General features: G+C 42.3%; 2 protein-coding genes across 2 annotated transcripts in view; both read right to left on the reverse strand.

Annotated features, from left to right (window-relative positions):
* The window catches only part of sardh (sarcosine dehydrogenase), a 35,054-nt gene extending 32,379 nt beyond the window's left edge, over window positions 1–2,675 (reverse strand). The window contains exons 1-4 of the mRNA XM_035183914.2: window positions 2,363–2,675; window positions 1,061–1,251; window positions 496–632; window positions 50–228 (exon numbers count right to left, since the gene is read on the reverse strand). Coding sequence (XP_035039805.2) covers window positions 50–228; window positions 496–632; window positions 1,061–1,245 — 501 coding nt within the window. The 5' untranslated portion in view covers window positions 1,246–1,251; window positions 2,363–2,675. The remainder of the gene's footprint in view (window positions 1–49; window positions 229–495; window positions 633–1,060; window positions 1,252–2,362) is intronic.
* A 1,345-nt stretch (window positions 2,676–4,020) lies between these two features.
* On the reverse strand, window positions 4,021–13,582 carry cercam (cerebral endothelial cell adhesion molecule). The gene is made up of 12 exons (XM_035183915.2): window positions 13,237–13,582; window positions 11,911–12,021; window positions 10,861–10,978; window positions 10,587–10,721; window positions 10,286–10,490; window positions 10,051–10,170; window positions 9,768–9,844; window positions 9,487–9,593; window positions 9,128–9,260; window positions 8,681–8,808; window positions 7,669–7,872; window positions 4,021–5,497 (listed from the first exon to the last, which is right to left on the reverse strand). The coding sequence occupies exons 1-12, from the start codon at window positions 13,437–13,439 to the stop codon at window positions 5,263–5,265; spliced, it is 1,776 nt and encodes a 591-aa protein (XP_035039806.1). The 5' UTR covers window positions 13,440–13,582; the 3' UTR covers window positions 4,021–5,262.
* Window positions 13,583–23,375: the final 9,793 nt, after the last annotated feature.

The raw sequence follows: 23,375 nt of genomic DNA on the forward strand, positions 1-23,375 counted from the left end.
AGTTCTCCTTTCCTCCCTGTGGCCAAAACAAGCCCATCTCCATTCTTACCGACATGAGGCGCTTGTACTCGTCCAGTCTCTGCTTGTTGGAGGCGATGAAGAGTCCTCCATTCTCGATCCATCCCGTGTGGAGGCCCGTCTCCTCTTCCAGGTCTTTGCTGATCACGTTCCTGGTGTGGGCCAGAAGCTCCACCTCAACGTCACTGGGCCGGAGCTGCCACAGCAGGCCTGGTGAATAGAGACATGAGTCGGTGTACAGAAATACATAAACAATAATGTATATCCAGTATGTGGATACACACGACCAGAGCCACACAGGCCGGTCTGGGACGGATTCAGAGAAATTTTTTAAAATTGCCGTATGGGTTCAGGTTAAGTTTGGCCACCATTTAATTTTACAATAATTAGAGAATCTTTGGGATGCATTTCAGTTAGCATTATTTCCAGGTACACACACACACACACTCCTCACACCTTATTCCTGCAGTTGGTTACCTGCAGTGTGCCAGGTGGTGCCCGCGGTCAGTCTGTCTCTCTCCAGCAGGACCACGTTGGTCATTCCCATTTTAGCCAGGTGGTAGATGGTCTGACAGCCCAGGCTTCCGCCTCCGATCACCACCGCATCCGCTGACCTTAGGCGGGTGACAGAGAAGCTACAGGTGAGCTGAGACTTTCAAAGTGGGACAAGGACGACGCCACTTAAAGCTACCTTCTGTTATTCAAGGGAATAGGTTGATTTCTCTGAATACTTTTTTCAAATTAAAAAAAGAATAATGATTGGGCTTGAATTTCTTTTGAATTAATAATATCACTACTTGTATCCATAGGTGCCATTATTTCAAAATGAGCTTTTATTTTGTTAAACCGACAGTAAAATGTCTGTTTTCAGAGCTTCTACGATCTTTCAGTCATCGTGACCATTAGTCCTCCATCAACCAGTCCATAATCATAACCACATATTGATCCATCACTTTGCATCACTGTGTACACAATCCTCCTCATAAATCATCCTATGGTAATATAAAAGCTCTCTCTCCTTCCGTCCATCTGATGAGCTGACCTGGGCAGAGGTTTAGTGGGTCCAGAGGACGTTCCCTCCTTCTGTTGGAGCGTCTTCTCGTAGGGGACACTTTTTTCCTGGGTGGGCGTTGAGCTGTAGGACCGAGCACTCGTCCGGCACAGAGGAGAGAGGGGGGGGCGCGCTGCCAACACCAAGCGCCGAGCTGCGCTCCCAAGGAAGGCCATGGTCACCTGTGGACAGTCAGATGTTACACGGGGACAAAGTGCGACACAGCAGAGAGACGGTTCACAAAATATGCAATGTCACAGAAAAAGGGCTAGTCTTCAAATTATTTATAAAACCCATTTTTTCCTCGACACGATTGTTCACAGGATGCAGAATCAATGTCACACTTAAATCCAAAGTTCAGGTAATTTTTTTGCCAAATGGAGTTGTGCATTAATTTAGATACAATATAAGGTTCAAGAAAACCCCATATCTAGATTTCCACAACCAGGTATAAAATTCTGCGACGAGATCAAGGTTCAGCGAGTCGCATTATCACTAAAAAAGATAAAACAAGTAGTTTGTTCTGATAATTACGAGTTGTTCTGATAACTAATGTCTGCACATGTTGAGCTTCACATGGATTTGTGGATCAAACTTGTGCTTTTGACAGTGATGAGGAGGATATGGGGGAAAACAAAGTATGGTAGCAACGTCAATGATTCATCAATGATTAATCAGATAAAAAGTCTAAAGCTGTTTTATCCTTACCAGCAGTTTATTTGTGTTCTTGACATTAGTCTCTTTCTATATGTATTACAGACATGTGCAACTTAAATATTACTATAATTCCAGTTTCAGATACCTACTATTTAATTCTGACTGGTCATGATTCAAGTTCAACATAACTTTAATTCACCTCAATTCAATTATAATCGACTAAATCGATTAGCTGTTGTAGCCCCAACTTTGAAAATGTACCAACATTTAGTTTAAGTAAATAATGAATTACATGAAGCTTGGAAATGAGGAGTTCTTCCTATGAAGAGTACAAACTGACAGATCAGCTGCAGTGACGTCACCCACACTCCCCCCTGCGATGCAAAGTTTGCACAACATGTTCACAACACCTGAAATAAACAAAACTCACAATACAACAAACTGACACGTTCCGCCACATGCACTTGAACGCCACACGGCAGAGTAACAAGCAGCAGTGAGAGCAGCTGCAGGAGGCGACGTGGCATTAAACGCAGCATGTGATCTCACACGAAACAACAACCTAACACAACTCAGACGCGTCCTCGTGGTGTAAGTCTGTTGCATGACAGCTCGGGTTCGATCTCCACACTTTACCTTCGGTTCCTGCTGACACACACCGACCCGGTCGCACCCGATACAAGGAGGAGGAAGAGGAGAAGAACAGTTTGCAGGGAAGGAGTTACAGGAAAAAAATGGCCGAGAGGTCGAGCCTTTATTAAAAAGTGCAGCGTGGGAGATGAAGAGGCTCAGAGATCTGCTGTGGTAGTTCTGGTAGTTCCTGTTTTTACTCCTCCTCCTCCCCACGCACACGCACACGCACAGCAGCTGAGACCAGTGCACAGAGGAATCTCTGGGTAATATGTATCAGTCTTGTTGATATTATGTCATGTATAATTCAGATTTTGAAGTGCATTGATTGTTTTTAATAAACTGTATTTGGAGTGAAAAAGGGAAAGTGGACATTTTTTCCAGTCCTCACTTTTACAAATAGGTGTGTGTGTGTGTGTGTGTGTGTGTGTGTGTGTGTGTGTGTGTGTGTGTGTGTGTGTGTGTGTGTGTGTGTGTGTGTGTGTGTGCTGGGGGATATGAGGTAGCAGCTGTTAAAACCACTGAAGTCCTCAAGGTCCACAGAGCGATCATGGTGTTGTGTGTGTGTGTGTGTGTGTGTGTGTGTGTGTGTGTGTGAGTGATCTTGCAGAGGGGGAATCAATGGTGCAAAGAGAAGACCCTCAACATTATGAAACCTTATGCTCGGAGCCATATGCAGTTTCTCATCTTGCAAAGCTGACCCCATTTAACTCCACCTCCAAACCAGCAGCCAATGAGCAGCTGAGTCTGTGTCCCCTCCTGGGACAGGTTCTGTCCAGTCACTTCAAACAGCCTCAAACTGGACAGGAGCTGGACAGGCAACCTTTGAACTGTGTGGCCTGTATTACATGTGGTTAAAAAGCTGAAGTGTAGCATGTACACGTAAGCAGGCGTGTAGATCTTTAAGTGTGTGTTTCACTCACTCTGATCCCAGAGAAAGTTTTCCAGAGAGAAATAAGGTCACATAACTGGTTCATGTGCAGACAGCTGTGCTATGCCCAGGGGTTAATGTGTGTCTCTGCCTCATGCACATATCAAATGTTTGTGGAACCTTAAAGGGAAATAAGGATTAGACCAAAGTGAGTCACCATGCACCAACTGCATATGCTAATAATGTTCTAATGTAAAAAGACATTCTTCTGGTAACATCTGTGAGTTTAAGTCTAAAATACACAGCCCACTCTGGATGTTGCAAATGACTTGAGAAACCAACTAAATATTAAAGGAGATATTACATCACAAAAAAAACCATTTCACACTAAAGAGCTAAATACAGATTTTCTGGTTTGATTTTTTCAACTTAAATGATGTTAAACGAACGAACTGATATACTTAGATATACTTATATAATTAGAAATTAGCCCCAGCACAGACTTACATACAGTATATACTTGACAATGAATTGCACTAAGGTTTTAAGTTGACTTATTTTGCAGCGAGGAAGTTTAAGCCAATGTTTGCCATTGCTTTAATTTGAAATATGGATCATACAGATAGTCATTAAAATAAATGAATAAAAATAAAGGTTTTCTATAACAAAAAATGGAAATCTACATGTGTCCAGGAAGCATGAGCTCAGCACATCCTCCTGGTTCTTGCATGAAATACGATATTCCACCCTCTTGTGGCAGACTTTTGTAAGTACATGTATTCAGATGATGAAAGAATGTGCAAAATCTCACTTTTATTAACATTTAAAAAGTTGCTTTACACTTATCACATCCTATCTTTATAAAGTCTGAATATACAATTGTATCGCTCAAAAACAGAGAGAGGGGCCTTTGGTAGAAACGACATTCCACTTTGGTGACACGTTGTTCATAAAGTTACGTGACTCGTCTGTCGACCACGTCAGAAAAGCTCAATAAATAAATTAAGACAAATGCAGGAGGAGTAACATACGCACACCGACAGACTAATGAACACGTGAAATCAGATCATCGTAAATGCAAATACATGAATGTACTCGGTGGCTGTAATTTCAGTCACTTGCATTACACGCCACCGAGTGTCAACACATTCCTGGATTGAAGAGGATCCAAGTGATGCTACGACAAGGTTATTATAGGCTGCGTTTCAAGATGGCTTCATGAGACAGCTGCTACGATACATGTGGGGTAGTTCATACTTTTTAAAAAGAAGATGCAGCAATGACTTGATATCAAAAATACACATTATTTAAAAAGCTTAGATTGTACAAATGCAAACATTCAATGAGTTGGTTTCAAAAACTAAATACTTCCTGCATATAGTCTGTACCAATGACACAGTCACATGAAGCCAATAGGATAAATTCAATAGGATCAATCAGTCTACGTTTGCATTGGACTGTCCCGAATAGAAGATATGGACAAATGGAGAAATGGATAAACAGACAGAAAAGACATCATAGCGATGACCATATCCGACTTTGGTCCAGACTTGCCAGAGGTTGTGAACAGTGCAGCTTCTGGAGCCTCAGTCTTGTAAAACCGCTTCTCCTGTTTTAAAAGCTCTGTAATTAGTGTTATGAACATGCATCATCACAAACACACAGGCACACATTCAAGTAAAAATGCTATTCTTAGCCACACGACTGTTTAAACTCTCAGAATATTAAAAATGGATCTTCTGAGTAAAGTAAAAAATATCTAAAGGGCGGATTGTTCGAGGAAAATCTGTTGTGCAAGTTCAAGCATCTGATTTGCTGAGATGCAAACACCCATTGTTATAGAATAATCCTCCTGTGCCGTACACTTGCTTACACGCTTTGAAAAAGTCAAAGTCCAGGTGAAATGACACAGAGCGTGTCGGTGGTGTGACAGAGAGTCGACTCCAAATAAAGTCTGGGTGTAGCTTCTTCCTCCGGGCATCTGTCCCTCTGACCTCTTGACCTCGACTTTCTGCACAGCTACGTCAGCTCCGCACTAGAGTTCATCCTTGTAGGCAGCTGACAGCATCTCGGGAGCCGCCGCCGCCCCTTTCAGGGTCTTGTGGGAGCCCCTCCAATCTGTACGTACAGAGTCATCGTCCCACAGCGTGGACGTCTCTGTGTCGCTCACCCAGTCGGGATCCCCGGCGTAGTGGCACGGCTGGACCACCAGGGGGCGTGTACTGAAGGCTTGTAGGTTTCTGTTGGCGAAATTGGACTTGTAGACCTTACTGCGGAGAGAAAACAGTGGTTAGAGATCACATGGATTTCATTTGAGGCTATAAATCCTAATAACAGTTTGAAAAATTGCGTCAGAGATTTACTATTCGTGCACCTCTTGCAATTTTTCCCACAATTCACTGTTAATCCTTAATATTTCTGTTATTTTGAACCTAATTTCAAATACATGCGTTTGGCTGTTTTTCGGTTACTTTAAGCGTGAAGGACGACAGCAGGACTGATGTGTGGTGTGCAGTCGCCGTCGTGCATTCTTAGAGGACCAGTCAAGCATATTGAATTAGAATCACAGAGGTGAGAGAGGGGGAAAGAGACGGAGAATAGAGAGAGTGGCTTGGCTTTAGGCCAGTTTTCCACACATGATGAAGAATGCCGTCACTGCAGAACACTCCGGTCTGCAGGGGCTCCATTTCATCTCTTACAGTCTGCAGGCCCCTTGGCCCCTGCAGGTCCATTTCATCTCTTACAGTCTGCAGACCCCTCAGCCCCTGCAGGTCCATTTCATCTCTTACAGTCTGCAGACCCCTCAGCCCCTGCAGGTCCATTTCATCTCTTACAGTCTGCAGACCCCTCAGCCCCTGCAGGTCCATTTCATCTCTTACAGTCTGCAGACCCCTCAGCCCCTGCAGGTCCATTTCATCTCTTACAGTCTGCAGACCCCTCAGCCCCTGCAGGTCCATTTCATCTCTTACAGTCTGCAGACCCCTCAGCCCCTGCAGGTCCATTTCATCTCTTACATTCTGCAGGGCCCTCAGCCAAGGGTCAATTTCATCTCTTACAGTCTGCAGGGCCCTCAGCCAAGGGTCAATTTCATCTCTTACAGTCTGCAGCACCTCATATGTGTCTCTCTTACTCTGCTCCATCATCACTGTGGCATGATGGGAAAAGACTGAGACTCTCAGAATCGCTTTAACATGCAGCTGTTAGATTAAAAAACAATTTGGCACAATGTCTTTATGATGAACTAGAAACAAAAGATAAACACAGATTACATGTGCAACCATCTGGGTGAGGATTCATGAGACAAGGGCAAAAACTATGTAGAAAGAAAGTGGGACTGTTGGAAGGAGCTAAATGCTGTTGCTAACAACATTGTATTGTTGTTCACAAAATGTGCATAAAAGAAAAGAGACAAGATGGAGAATAGATTCCACGCAGAGAAAAAGTGCAGAGTAGTGTCCGAAAGCATTTTTTGCATTTTCCCGATGAGCTCACTATGTAGTGCTCTATGTAGTTATCACTATATAGTGAAGTAAGGAATAGTGAATGAGTGGGTGGATTGAACACAGCATTTGTCTCTGCAGTAGTGATCAGGGGGGTGGAGCCGCAGTAGTATGGTCCTGCCAAAACACACGCTCAACCAATAATGAATCAGTTCCATGGAGGAGGCGGGGTTTATGAACTATACTGCAGCCAGATACCAGGCGGTGATAAAGGCTTCACTTTTGAGGAGCTGTCGTGTCGTCCTTCAAACTTTTAGACAAATCAAAAATTTGACCTGATGTTAGTGTTTAAGTAATTCAAATTCACAAAGATGGTGACATGCGTGTATGGACCAAATTCTTTTCAGAATCCATCCAATAGACACGCAACAAGCGTGGCTAAAAATACCCAAACATTTTTTTTACTTTCAGCACAAGTCTGCCACAAACACATCTGAATCCCGTCTGTCTGGCAACCACACTGTGGTTAACAAAAGTTAACTTCCACATAGCCAAGTCCAGACAATCACTCACAGAGAGAGATGCAGCCAAGAAACCTGCATATCATAAAAAGAAAAATGTTCTGAAAGAATAGAGATGTGTTTAGGAATGTGGTTTCTTTGTCTATCTTGAAGTGCTGCATAATAAACTGACAGGAATAGAGATTATGACCGTCCTCTCAAGGAAACCACAGACTTCACTATAGCTCTTTAATCTATTCCTCAATAAAAGGTTAAATATATAGCATGTATACAAGTTTAGGCAGCTATAGGGAAAGTATGCAGGAGTTCTGTTTTTAACTTTATATGTCTGGGGGCAGAAGGCGGCTGAGAGAGACAAGGTTTACCACTGAAGAACAAGAGTTACTAAAACAAGATAAGAAAAGGTAAGAGGTGTGCATGCATCAGTACAAGAAACGAGCCGGTTTCTGCCAGTGGCCTCAGAGCTGTTTTCATACGTACTTGGGATGCTTGTCATACATGATGGGGAGGAACTCATCCACGGGCAGCATCTTGGAAAGCGGTTCCGCGTTGATCAGTTTCTGGGCTCCTTGCAGGGAGATGGCATAAGACAGAGTCCAGTACGAGTAGCCGGCGTACACCAGGTTATGGACGTTCTCCACCTCCTTCTCGCTCCCAGGATTCACCTGCTTCCTGCCAAAGTATCTGCAGCAGAGAGACGGAGGGTAAAGAAGAAGGAGAAGGAATGAAGATCTTTTTTTTGCAGCATTTGTTCTGCACATGTGTCATGACTACTTTCAGAATGTTATGGAAACAGAAATACACACAAACAACAAGCTGGCGCACTTCCCGCTTCCTGCTGATAGTTTCAAAACACTTTCATCACGTTTGAAGTTTATTTCCATGCTCTTTAAAGTCTAACTCAGAGAAACTGAGAAACAAATACATGCCTGAACTTGTTTAGCCCCTGAGACTGTTTAAGTTTATTTTAACGCACAGTGTATTTTTCTGCCACTAAGAAAAGCAGGAGATGGAGTTTAACGTCTTCATCACCATGGCGTTCATTGCACTCAGCTTCTCCCGATTTGGATCCCCTCAGCGTTTGTCCTTTTTAATTAGGGTCGAATTATCCACTGAAGTCTCCTACTCTACATAACAAAAGGACCATGTGACTTAAACCAGTTAAAACACTGAATAAAACGGTTACACTTTAAAATTCGTCCTCGGACGCTGTTTGGGTCGACACGTGATGTCCCGGGAGAGCTGCTTGTTTCTCTGATAACTTAAGATCAGGATGTTAAATGACTGAAAACCCTCATCCAGATAGAGTTAAAAACGACTGAGATCCGCCCCCCCCAAAAAAGTACACAACTCAGCTAAATATTTAGACCTTTAAATAAGCTCTGAGTGATTTGTTTTGCATCTCTGGACTTTTCTTCTGACTTCTGCGGATACTGTATTCACATAACCTTATATTATCCATCCTTCAACAGGGGAATAAAGGACGTCTTACATGATGTCCCAGTCCAGTTCCACCTGCTTCAACTCCTCCAACAGTCTGAGGACCCGTCGCTTGAAGTTGGCCTGGAAACGGACATCGTCTTCCAAGACCAGCGCTTTGTCCATCTGCTCGTCCACCATCTGAGATGAGCGGAGAAAAAAACACATCACATCCAAACGTCAGGATCCAAATTAGCAAATATACTAAAATTAAATTGCATATCATCTATTTGGTAAAATCTTAGCATTGGTTCTTTAAATTAAACTTATTTAAACTTAAAAATGTCATGGATCGCAATGAATGCCATAAAAAATACAATCTATCTGCCCGTATAATCTTAATACACCCTATCCCGACCACAGAATCCAATTATTTGTCCCATTCATTTTATTATTCCCTACACACAGCTGTCAGTCATGTCCATAAAGACCCCCGTGTGAACCGTGTGTGTCCCCTCACCTCCTTCCAGATGAAGTAGTGGCTGAGGAAGCAGCCCACCTCTCCTTTGGTCAGGGTGCGTCCGGAGAACGGGTCGTAGTAGCCCGGTAGCAGGTCAACACCCAGGATCTTAATGTCAGTGCTGTTCAGTGCACTGCAGACACACACATACACAAGATGTTATATCAATCATGGTGGAAGGACAAATGATCCATGAACCTACAGGAAAAACAATATTCCTATGGTGAATTTTCTTTTTTCCTGCCATTTTCTCTCAGTATCTGCTTTGATTTTTCTCTTTTTCCTTCATGGAAACACTCGAAACACACTTTCCACCGAAGCCAATTCAGCGCCGTCACTGTATTTGGTGCTGCACTTACTTTCCATCCACAGCATCCACCACCTTGACGTCAATCTCCAGCTCGTTCAGCGAGAACAGCATCCGGTCTCTGCGGTCCTGACGACGCCGCAGATTTATCAGATATATCTGAGACAAGGAGGACAAATGTTAATCCACTGTTCATGCCGTTCTTTTATAAACTCCACTCATCCAGGGACAACTTTTCACTTCCCCTTCTATCAGCATCCTCACACTGGATGGAGCTCAAACTCCTCACATGCTCACATCATTACTCAGTCGTGAGTAAAAAATATCTTTTACCTCATCAAAGCCCATGAGGTCTCTCTGTTTGGGGAACACGTGGACAAAGCGAGACGTTTTCATGGGAGGACCATCAACTATTTGACAAAGAGGGGGCATGAGTTAGAAGACAAGAACGTAAAATCTAAACTATAATAAAGCTAAAGCGACACAAGATAAACATGTGGAAACAAAACAAGGATTAGTTGCTTGTATATCTGATTTCAGTCTGTGTCTTAGTTTATTTTTTTACCCTCTGTCTGTTTATAAATATGAAAAAGCAGTGAATTCAGTCTGTTCTTACTCATGGACTCCAGGTGCACGTGGACAAAGTTGAGGCGATCATCCTCCAGGGTGTGGTGAGGTTTGGCCGGGACGTTCAGATAGCCGTAGCGCTCCTTGTTGCACAGGTACATCTGTATCTCTGAGGAGCAACACAGACGAAATGAATGAAGAAGACGAGACATTAACTGTGTAAAATCCTTGTTTTCCCCTTTGGACACATTTAACAGTATGAAAGTTAAATAGCAGTAGCGAACCTTCAGCTCGACAGGAGAAGGCGAACACGATGATGTCGTCGTAGGGCCACGAGTAGTCCTGGTGAGGAGGGAAGAAAGCCAAGTTCTTCATGCCCTCCTTCCTTAGATCCAGCAGCGTGGTGGAGTGGACCATGGGCACCGGGAAGCAGCCCAGTCTGTGACGCTGACGGGTGGGGAAATACTCGGCTGTTCGGCGATAGTATCCCTGAATAGGTGCAGTATGATAACTTTGAATATACACGTGTGTCCATGAGTCCAACCTTTTTCCTCAATCTTTACTTTCCGATGGGTTGACACTGACCTGCGGAGTGATGCCGCACCAGTAGTTGGAGTAGGCTCCCTGAGAGTCCAACATGGGAGCGATGACCGACTTGTTCTCTGCGATCATCAGGTTGAGTGTTTCTGGGTTGGTGAGGATATTGTCAGTGTCAGCGTACTGACAGGGAGACGCAAGGAGACGGAGGAAACAGAAGAAACAGGAGAGAGATTGTGTATTACAGCAGCAAAGGAGGAAACAAATCCAATGAAGGAAGATACTGTCTATACTGTACGATATGAATTATTCCATAATGTACCAGGATGTAGTCGGCCCAGCGCTTCCGGGCAAAGTTCAGTGCCGCCTGCTTCAGCTTCATCACATACTCGTATCTGCTGTTGGGCCAGTGCTTAGGACCCAGCTCTCCTGCATAGGACCTGAGACACAGACACAGCACAATATATGTATATATACATACGAAATAAGAGTCTTATCCACCACTCAAAGGGCTTTACAGCACAAATTGTATTCACCCATTTACACAGCACTTTCCAACGCAGGACTTTTTTCTATCACACAATATTCATTCTCTGTCAGCACATCCCTCAAGGGCAATTTCTTCCCCAAGGAAATTTCAGGGATCAAACCACCAACCTTTTGATTTGTTCTTTTCTCATAATTTTAAACTTAGCCTAGAGGTTTTCTGAACCTTTACTGAATCTCCACTTTTCAACACAGTCTTTAAAAACTGAGACATAAATACCAAAAACACTAACAGTATATATCAATATGGGTATAAAGTCTATTTGGTGGGTCATACTTCATGATAAACACGACATGTACAACAAAAGTTCTGTAACTGAGCAGATATTGTGGAGTCCAGACTTTATCATTGACTTGAAAACACAAATTATTCCCACTCGTGGCCTCCTGGGCTCAGACAGGTGTCCGCACAGACAGACGCGTCCGGACAAGCAGCAGCGCGCCGCATCATTCCTCATTATGCGAAGACAAAACCGAGCGACTCCACCGGGGCTGATAGCTGAACTACAGAGTGCGAGGCTATCAAAGTGTCAGCTAATAAATTTCCGCCGTGCATGTAGGATAAAAAGCCTGAATGAGCGAGAAGGAAGCTTCAAGTACAGCTCTGAGCTTCACCATTAGCAAGGGGCTTAATTTATTTCATTACTATCTGTATGACACTTGAGGGAATCTTTCATTACAGTCCTGGTGAAATAAAAGAGAGGCACCAGGCGTGTTACTTTCTCTTCCTTCATATTAATGCATTTGTGTCTTTTGCTGGTTCTGCACGTGATCACTATTAAAGCAGATCGGTATTGTAAGTAAAGTTCAACAGATAAATACTCACGTGGGCTGATCCATGGGTCTCCACTCGACATAATGGTAAAACTTCTGCGTGTATGTGAGCCACTCTTTCAACATGGCTGTGGTGTTGTCGGTGTTGTGATCCGTGGCCGCCCTGAGGAGACAGAGAGCAGATGGTTAAAACAAACAAACACGGGTGTGAGATGCTTTAACTGCCGGTGTGACGGAGGGGATGGGGACAGGACTGCAACAGATCTTTAACATGTATGGAGTAGTTTCACCTCATATGACAACAAGAAAGAGAAATATAAAGAGAAATAAACCGGTAGATGATACAGAGCCATGAAACAATACTGGGATTTTTGCCATAATGTTTGTTGTGTGGTATTCTAAGCCTTGAATGTCAATTTAAGTCATTTAGCAGAACGTCTCTATGTTAAAAAAAAAACGTTTGCGAAAGCGTATACATCCTATAAAGTGTAAATCCTATATGCACACACTGCTATGAACATATCACCTACAGAAGCATTATCACATTTAAGAGTAATCATGTTACCACATCATGGATCATTTCAAGTGATACAGTTCATGTTTTGACAAATCAAACCTTAACAATAATAATAATGATCACTAATAAATGTTTTTTTTATAAATCGCTTCTCATACATATAATGCAGCTCAAAGTGCTTTTGAAAAATCAATTAAAATAGGATCAGATGAATAAATAAAATAAAGTCAAAGATATATACAAAACAATAAGACGTGCAAAGTTGTTGTAAGAATAAACACAAAGTAATTAAAAGACCAGAAAAGCAAATCCACAAACAGTAAAAAAAGAAATAACACATTAAACAGAATCAAATCAGCATGAGCATAAATAAACTTGGTGAAACAATCTGGTACAACAAGGCTCTGGATCTGAGGGAAAGCCAGAGTACGAGGAGTGTTTCAGAGTTTCAGGGTCAGTTCCATAGTTTTGGGGGCTTTGTTTTTTTGGGGATTCACAAGCAGAGCTGGATTTAAATGATGGACACTCCATGAAACAGTATCTCCAGGGATGTAAACAACAGGAGGACCGTTCAGTTTGAGGGTTCTGGTCTTGATTTGGAGCTGGAACAACCTTTGCAGAACACAAACCCATGCAACCCACAGAAGGAAGTGAATGTGGCAGAGAGAGAGAGGGGGAGAGAGAAAGGCAGCCTGGGCTGAGAGAGAGGCACAGAGGGGGAGAAGAAAGGAGGAGGAGGGGGAGAAGAAGGAGAAGAAGGAAGGCTGCAGCTTTCAAAGACTCATTTAAATGCCGTTGACCTTTTGAACGGCTGCTGCAGAGGGATTAAAAAAAGGCAGGGGGACACGGAAACCAACCCACCACACGGTGATGCGCTCCTTGGGGTAGTTGAGTCTGTCCAGGGCTCCGAGGTAGAAGGGCAGCGAGTGAGCGGCGTTGCGGGCGATGATCGCGATCACCACGGTGGGAGGCTGCACCTTCGACTCCTCCGGATACTTTTCCTCGGAGAAGTAGGAGTCGGCCTGGAGGAGCAGGGCCGCTAAAGCCAGCAGGAGCAGGGTCATGGTGGCGGAGGCGCTCGGGACTCTCACGGCGGCTCCGCACTGGACGCGTCAGCAGCGGCGGTCCCAGGAAGAAGAGGGAGAGAAGTCTGGGGCTTTACCCAAAAAAGAAAATCTCAACTCCACCTTCTTACTGTGCGAAGCCACTCGGGTTCTCACGAAGTTACACGAAGTCAACCGGCAGAGGTTCACTCACAACTTCCGCTTCACGCCCCAAGGCCCCAGAAAAAGTTTTCATCCAAGGATAAAAGTGTATGAGACTGTTCATAAAACCTCTGAGACACTGGAGACACGTCCTGCAGAGGAAAGACACGTTTATACCCTCAGCAAACCACATAAAGACTATTATTATTATTATTATTATTATTATTATTATTATTATTATTATTATTATTATTATTATTATTATTATGCTTTCATCGGCCTTCTTTTCTTCCTGAAAAAAAATACAACTTCAAAAAGGCACATATGTTTTTTAAGCTAAAAATAAAAAGTACTGACGATCTGTAGATCAATTCAAGATTAAAAAATCTTTATATTATTATTATTATTATTTATATTATTGGTAGTAGTAGTAGTAGTCATAGTAATAGCTGTATTGGTAGTATCATGATGATGATGATGGTGATGATAATTTTATTATTATAATGATAACATTATTTTTATTACTTCATTTCTATTTAGTTTTTTCCTGAAAAAAATTGATAAAAAATTGCACATATGTTTTAGTCTGAAAAAGTACTGAAGATCTTTACTCCTTGTGTAAGATTCAAGATTCAAATATCTTTATATTATTTGTAGTAGTAGTAGTTGTTGTACTAGTAGTAGTTGTAGCAATATTATTAATGGTAGCATCATGATTATTGTTGTTATTGTTATTATTATATACGTGTAGAAATATATATAAATATAGTATATAGTCAATATTCTATTTTTAGTCCACAGATAAATCATAAACATTTAGCCTGCAGTGCACGTGATGACGGTGTAATGCACACTGAGTGCACTGTATTTAATGCTGAGACATATAATTTATAAGGAGCATTTTTGATTGATATGAAGTGTGAGATGTTCAAGTGTTGAGTGGAACTACATCATTTGGTTTTAACTGGAATCTGCATTACAGAGGCTGACCAGCAGAGGGAGGGTTTGATCCAAGAGAAGGCCCACAAGAGCATATGGCTGAGGCCCTGGACCATGATGGTTCAGTCAGTGTTTCACAATCATATGGAGAGGACACACACACACACACACACACACACACACACACACACACACACACACACACACACACACACACACACACTTATACACACTTATACACACCTTTGTAAGTGACTCAGAGTGAAATCATACTAGTTATATTGCATTTTAATATGTATAATGTTTTGCTCTAGCATGAGCTGCCTGGCAGTATATGAAGTAGTTTAAATTTGTTAATAAAAAGACTAAAATGCTGGCTACTATTTTCTTACTTATACATATAAATATACGTATTAATTGTTTACAATTACAATTCATAACTGATGGCTTTATCAATCTGCTGATAAAGATTTTATAGATTAATCAGGGGCCACTTTAATAAAAGTACATTTCTCTTCAAATATTTATATACTTTAACTTAATTTAATTTCAAAACAAGACTCTTACTTGCAATTAAGTTTCTCACACAGTTTTATTGTCACTCTAACTTAAGGGATGTATCTGGGTCTGTCTTTAGAATTGTGAGATTGGGATTTTTTTACCATTATCCCTAATTTTCCCAGGAAATAATTATTGGATCTTGTTGAAAAGAATAAGTCATATTTTAGAGGACTGATTCAGTGTGTATGGTGCAGCTTGATTGGATTTAAGCAGACTGTTGGGCCTTGGTGGAGGTTTATGCAAGGAGCACCATTAAGTAGGAGTTAAGATTAAAGATTAGCTCCACATGTAGGGGGGTCAAAGTTGCTTCCTGAGTGTGTTGGGTGTCGCTCTGTGGACAACGCACAGTTCACTGCTGAGTACAGGATGCAGGAGGAGACAGACAGGTGCATTGTGGGTGAATCCAGCAGGATGAGTTGTGATCAGGCCAGAGGGTTAAAACAGATATTGTCCCTTAAGTGTTGGGTCACTTATACTGATGGAGCAATGCTAAAAGTAACAATACGATGGAAGTGGAACTGTAGAGATAACTCCCATTTACCCCCATGAACAAACACATGCATGTCAGTCAACATATTTCTCTTATTTATTCATCATTTATTCACATTTCCTGCAATGTGCACTTCAGATTCTTACTGCAGGGGACCACCTTGAGCCTCCTCCCTGATCCTCAGAGGGCCCCGGGGCCCAGATCGAGAAACACAGTTGTTGTCTGATTTGTTTTCTGAAGAAATAAAATTAAAAGAAAATACCTATCATTGGTCATACCCAGTTTAAGTCATCATTGACCAATTTGTAGATGTAAATAATGTTATATAACATGCACCGTACCTCTGTATGATCGTTCAAATGAAACACGTGTTAACATAATTGCAAGCAATCATCTAATTAGGCTAATTAGCCACAAAATCATTCAACTAACGATCTATATTACAGAAACAAAATCAGATCTATCATCATCAGTCACTTCCAGCAGTTCCCCCTCACTCTGTGCACATATATGCAGATTGTTAAATCTCCGAGGAAATATTACGTTGAATGCAAACATAATAAATAAACATAAAGTGGAAAAAAATAGATGGATTTTTAGTTCTAATGTGCAATCTGCTCAGAAGTCAAGTGAAGATTCAAGATCGGACGTTGAGGTTGACGTGACGGAAACTGTGAAGAGAGGGAAACGAGGAGTGATGGGAACAGGAGGAAGAGAATGGTGGAGAAATAAGAAAAGAAGTGAAGCAGAGACTTGCGTGGAAAATAATAAACAAAGTGATATATAATGAATTTGGCCTCTTCTGGCCGGCCGCTGTGAATAAACTGAGGCAGTCACCACTCACAATAGTGGCCCTGGGTTAAAAGGCTCGTTTGTGTGGACAGGTCAGGCGGTTGAGGGTCAAATCTCTCCTATTCATGACACCCCGAGTGTTTCCACAGTCGCACACACACACACACACACACTCGGACACACACATATGTGTATGTATGACAAGGGGCACTTTCCCATGCGTTTGTGGCACAGGCCGATCTGGGAGAGTTCAACCCCGGGTGCACTAACTTTTCACAGTGAGGTCAAGGGTGGAGATGGCGTTTGTGTGCGGGGGTGTGTGAACGAGGGACAGAGGGAGATCGGAGGAAAGGAGAGAGAAAGGAGAAGGAGAGAGAGGGTGAGACAAAAGGAAAAGCTGCATTGTTTTGAGCAGATTGCACAGGTCAGACTGAAAGAGAGGCGTACTTGACCATCTTGGATGTGTAGTGTGGCTTCATTTGACTTGTTAAATAAAACACATTATCTCGTTTACCACTAATTATATTGATCCATGCAGATGGTTTTATTTGTGCACGTTCTGAGATTTAAACACTTTTTCTGCCTCCATCCAAATACAATGGTGGGATAATTTTTGAAGTGGTGACATCATTAAAATGTGAAGTAGAAAATCAAACATCAATGTGTCTCACCTGAAGAATTGTATATATAACTCTGGATAATCCACAGATCTCAGTGTGGTTAGTTTTTATTGGAACTGTATGTGCTTGTTTGTTTGTCAGCAGAATTACGCCAAAACTACTGGACGGATTATTATGAAACTTGGTGTAAGGATGTGGGAGGAGTCAGGAAAGAACCTGTTATGTTTTGGTGCGGATCCAGATCAGGGGATGGGGAGATCTTTAAATTAAAATCTGAAAGACATATGTAGAGTGGTAATATCTATAAACTGGTAATAAAAAAAAAAGTTCAGGTCTGGATAACGATCCAAGTTTTGTGATCTTTATTCAGTTACTGTACAGTAACAAATATTAATTTCAGTTATATCAGAGAATGGATGTTTTGCCTGTGTTTAGTGTAAAGAGTTTGTAGAATGTATCTGTGCACGTGGTATTTGTATCTGATGCAATACATGTAAATGCAATATGGGGATAAAGTGGCCGATCAGCCAGTTTGTGGATCATCCAGCGAAACACTGACTGATTCTGGAAAGTTGTTTTCTTGCTGGACACAAAACCAGTGAAGCCTAACTCACCTCCATTGTAATGTCGGTGCAGCAGAAATCTCAAAGACATTTGCCTAAAAATACCAAAACCTTTCATCGTGGCTGGAAAACAGCAGATAAATATGTTTCCTGGAATGTGGGTAAACTGATCCTTTAAAGCATGGTGGGATGGGTGGGGGGTCTATTAAGGGCCCACCACTCATCCATGTTCACACACACACACACACACATCCTCGCCCAGCCAGGCAGTCACCATGCTGCCGTTCTCTCTTTCATCTCTCCTTTGTCCAGACAGAAAGCTGGAGTTAGTGTGAGAGAACTGCAGGTTGGGATGTGTCTTTGTGTGTGTGTGTGTGTGTGTGTGTGTGTGTGTGTGTGTGTGTGTGTGTGTGTGTGTGTGTGTGTGTGTGTGTGTGTGTGTGTGTGTGTGTGGGTGTGTGGGTGTGCGTGGGTGTGCGTGGGTGTGGGTGTGTGTGTGTGTGTTGGGACCCGGGGCCTGGAGGCAGCAGAGAGTCGTGACATTCTCACAAGCTTCCGGGACCTTTATTGCTGTGGCAATAATCAATAGCATTCCCACAGAGACGTCTTTTGGCTGGGCGGGTCAATACCTGTCACTCAGGGTCTGAGCCGTGGCACGTACCCTCTTACTCAGCAGCTACAGCAGCAGCTCTGCCCCTCCCATGTCAACATATATGTGTTTTCAGAAGTGGAACGTTTTCACCGTGAGGAGTCGTATGATCTATTTGAACTCTGAGCGACTGTATCTGTGACTCTTTGCACGTGTGTGTCACTGAGCTTGTGAGGAAAATCGAGCGACTCCAAATAAAAGTGATTTTCTTCACCTATTCACCTTTTTTTTATTGATGGATTTACCCAAAACACAATGATATTCAATAGGCAATGATATAAAACAGATAAAAGCTACAGGTCGTGTTTGAGAAGCTTGAACCAGTTTTATTGTGCACAACTTGGATGGCGATATTTAGATTTTTATCGAAGTCATCGAGGGCGGTGCTAAGAAGCTCATTTGTTTCATTCTGGAAGAAAGAAGAAGGGCCCACTGTTAGATTACAACCAACTGAGCTGACAGAAAGAATTAGATTTATTCTTGAAGACAAAATCAAGGGATTTAAGCTTTTACCTGAAAGGCTGAAACAACTCAAAGTCTGTTTATAATTCAAACTACATGCAATAAGTAACAACTCCTGCATGGGGAGAGTTTTGGGGCTGCAGACATTTTGTATTCCTCCTCTGCTGTGTGTGATGCCAGGATTGTTTCTTCTCATAGCATCTGATCAAATAGTCCTCATCACTGACAGTGTTTACAGTTTGTATTTCCATGTGTTAGAAGGCGATTTAGATGCCATGTATAATGATGGAATTTTTCTCGAAAACCAGAAAATGTTGGGCCTTTTTTTTCTTTCATTCATTTTTTACTAACTGGTGAATTCTTAGCTCTGAACACTTGAGGTTATTAGTTTTATTGTAAGCTGAATTATTCCATTATCAACTTCTGCTTTAGAAAACTATAAAAACCAGCTGAGCTCATAAAACCCTTTTAAATCTCATTGTACAAACCTAAAATGTGAAAACACTATTTGAACAAGCAGTATTTTGCAGCTGATATTTTGAAAACTCTTACTTTTATCTGATGCTGACAATCTGCACACTGCGATTAAAGATGTTACTGAGGAGAGGAGGTTCCTAAGAGGATGTAACCTTACAAATACTTCAGATGTGATTAAAGCTGTAATCATTGAGATAATTTGAAAAACTGTGAGATCATCTCAGCTATTGCATATGTACAATACATTTCCTATAATTTTATGGGATGTAAAACGTGTATATTTTGTTGCAGATGACTTTCACTCACAGGTATGTGATTATAAATACGTGATGTTCACTGACACAGTTTTCTTGCAAAGTCCACTCAGTGTTTGTTTTCCTGTGTGTAACGAAGAGTGTGATGATGGGATGTTGTGGAGCCGACAGCAGGATCTGGATAAAGTGACATCCAGGCCAAGCAGGAGGCTCAAGCACTCAAACAGAATTGCTTCAGTAAAAGAGAATAACCAGTGCACATTGTTTCCAGTCTGTACATGACACCAGTCAGTCAAGACAAAGAGAAACTGATGCTCACACTAAAGGCTCTGGATTAGAATTAGATTACGAGGTCAGTGATACAGGTATGATTGCATTATCTGGTCTCATCGATATGAAAGAAATCATATTTAAGATTTAAGATGTCTTATTTCCAATGAAATGTTTCTTTAAATATATTTTGCCACATAAAAGTATCACTCAGTGAATTAATTTTACAATAGATTGGTTTTTTTATGATGTCAGTGAATCTGGTGTAGAGTGAAGCAGAGGGTTTGAAATCTCAACATAATTAAACATCTTTTTCTTGGTGGCATTAATTTCACATTTGTGTTTTTATGGTTCTGAGTCGGTTTAGAGATGCATGTGCAGATGCATAATTTAGTTTTTTGTTTTTTTACATTTAAAAACTCATATATATTATACTTCATATGTTCATTTACACATGGATTTGCTCTCCGTCTCACAATCTTTGATAAACACGAACAATCTCCAGGCTCTTTGCAAACACCCTCATTGCCCATGATCTCTATACAAAGTAATGGTGAGATTAGTGCAGACTTCTCTGCTTCTCATCTTCTCTGTTACTCCCTGGATGACGCTGTCCGTCGCCCCGTTGCCAAGCAACAGCGCAGCTACTGTCAAAGAATTCTGGGGGATGTTTAGGCAGCGGCATGCTTGGGGGGAAGGAGTATGTGTGTGTGTGTGTGTGTGTGTGTGGTTGTGATGGTGGTAGAGGGGGAGTCAGAGGGTGAGGAGGAGTGTGTATTGGTGTGAGAAGAGAGAAGCAGGACACACTCACTCCGCGTTTAAAGGAGAACTTTTCTTTTTAATCTTTTAATCTCGGCCATTATGCCAGCCGGTGATTCCTTCAAGATTTATTTTCCAGCCCGGCCTTTTACCGGGAGTAAACCTGTAATCTCTGATGAGTCAACTCTTCTCACACCGAGGAAAAACCTCACGCTCACACAAATGTGTGTTTGCAGTGTCGGTTGAGGTCAATAGATCAATTCCCTCAGCCCCTAAAACATGCAAAGCGTGGTGGATTTTAAAATAACATGAAATGGTGAGATTTGTCTTCTTCAAAACCTCATCAAACTCATCAAATGGGACATTATGGTGCAACATATGCAAAAAGCTAAACCCCCAAAAAATGCAGACTGTGGGCGACAGAATGAATTTATAATGAAAACTAAAAAGTGTCTCTCTTGTGTGTCACGGCCTTCAGACGGGTATGCCTCTCTGTAATTGGTTTCCTGCAGTCGCTGCCTGTCTGCTTTTTAACGCCCCTGGTTGTGCATCATTATTTCCTCCCTATCTCCAACATTGGCTCCACTAAATATTGTAAGCAGCCGGTACAAGTCCCACTGTTTTAATGCTGGCTGGATGAAACGAGTGTAAAGAAAAGAACAGTGCACTAGCAGGTGGATGCACGGACGGAGGAACTGTTATAACCTTTTCAGGAACTCTCCTCCCCATTTACCTCTTTGTCCGTTTGACTCTACGTGCCCCGTCTTGCCTGAACATCCTTCCCACTATAAATTCCGGTGACATTCCCTGCCACAGCGTTGCCTCTCTCTCTAACCTCACTACTCTTGCTCTCCATCCTCTGTAGCTGTGCCCTAGCAGCGGGGAGGAGATGCCTTCACCAGAGGAGGTTTATTTTAAGGATTCCCCTGTTCCCTTTGTCCTCCCTCGCCTCTCCATCTCTCGGCGGCATGGTTTCATGGCCCAACCCGCCGACTGGGCCTCCCTCTCCCCTGCCAGGCCTTTTAGCCACCGGGTTAAACATTGATTTGTGAATGGAGGGAGGCACAGTGGCCCCCACGTCGAGTGCAGCGGTTCCCTACTGTTTCTGTGTGTACACACAACATACCCCTACTATACACCACCAAGACTAACAGCCAACATGAAAGCCACTGAGCTAAAAGGCCTTAAATTCCAAAGCTGAGGACAGTCAACAGTATTTTAGGTTTTGTTTTTGTTGCTCTTTAGTCTTTTTGATCCATTATTATGAGCTTTTTTTAATTGCAAGTCACACAAATATCACACTGTGTCAATTAATTGAAGCCAAATATGCACAATGAGTGAGAAACAAACTACTTTCTTGTGCTTGACCTTAAATGTGGTCTTTACTCTTCAGAATTTGCAGATTTGAAAAAGTTTCTCATCCACAACTTTAAAAGTTTACAAGGATCCCACATCATGTGCATCACTTGTTGAGCCGTGAGTCACTTTTTGCAACACATGGCAGAGGTTTTAAATTAAATAAACAATTATTTAGTACATTTTTCTGTGATCTCAACAATAAAGAGGCTTTTATGAGGCGTGTTTTTGTCCACTTAACTGGGAGTATCAATGCGTCCTTATAGGACCATATGAGGGGTGTCAAGGTGAGAGTGAGAGTGGACCCTCTTGACTTCTCCCCAGCTGGTTTCCCGCCTTTAGGAGAGTCAGGGCATGAAAAGGCAGAGGGAGAGAGAGAAGTGGAGATGGAGGGGTTTGTTTTTCACCCCTTCAAAAAAAAAAAAAAGAGCAATGAATGAGTGACTGGCTGTGTGAATGAGAGGCGGGCTGAGGCTGAGAGAGGCTCCGGCCCTGTGGATCAGCAGAGGTTAACTCGGCTTCTTCAGAGGGATGAAAAGGGAAAAACGGATTGAGCTTTAAAGAGGAGGACCCCCTGCGCCCGGGGCGGGATCAGTCAGGATGATTTATTAGTGAGGGAGAGAGGAAGAGAGTGAGAGGAGGAGAGGGGGAGAGGAGGAGGAGAGAGGGAGAGAGGGTGGCGTTTGTAAGCATCAAAAAGCTGCAGCGCAAACGCAGCATTCACAAGTGCTGATGTGCACGACATGAGGATGGGTTTGATCCTGTTTGAGAGAGAGAGGAGGCACAGGCTTAAAGCTTCTTTTTTTAATCTCATTTTTTAAAAATCATAGCCGCTATATGTTGGTGCATTTACACAAACCCCTTTTACGCATGAACACCAACGTGCGCCAACATGGACAGGGGTTTTTCCACTGTGCGTAAAAGGCAGTTTTAGAGCCATTCAGATGGAAAACGCTCAAATAATCTCGTTAATTCGCTTCCACATTTTTACTTCTGTTTTAATTCTTGTAAAAATACTGAATTTTGATCTCACTAATCACTGTGTCTGTGATTCAACCATGCAGGTGCGCCGAGGGCTAAAAGACTTAACCTTGACATTTGAAAGATGAATAAAAGAACAGCAGCACAAATGCAACATAAAGGGTATTTAAATTGCAATATAGGACATGTGCACCACATTGGATTGTTGCAGTTTTTGCACCTTTTCCTTTTACTTTTCATTACGTCTTTTTTGCATGAAATGTGCAGTTTGAATCAGGACATTCAAAGACAACACGGTGTCTGTCCCCCGATCAATCCCCTGTCACATAAACGTCATATAATCCTCTCATTTTCTGTCACTTTGGGACGACACTGCTCCACAGAGGCCTTACAGTATAGGCTAGCCTCTCCGCTGCAGAATGGCTGCACATGGCGCTGAAGGCACCGCTTTATGTCCAAGTGCCTGGTCACAGCGTTGCACTAGTTTGCTCACACCGGAGAAGGGGGCACCAGAGAAACACTAAACGTCATGCAGTGCGGTCAGAGAGTAAACAGTGTCGGGATTGTAATCTCTTTTTGGGTAGAAAATAGGGCTGTTGTGTCTTTAAGAGGGGCTGCTGGT

This window comes from Hippoglossus stenolepis, chromosome 18 (assembly GCF_022539355.2).
Source record: "Hippoglossus stenolepis isolate QCI-W04-F060 chromosome 18, HSTE1.2, whole genome shotgun sequence".
NCBI lineage: Eukaryota > Metazoa > Chordata > Actinopteri > Pleuronectiformes > Pleuronectidae > Hippoglossus > Hippoglossus stenolepis.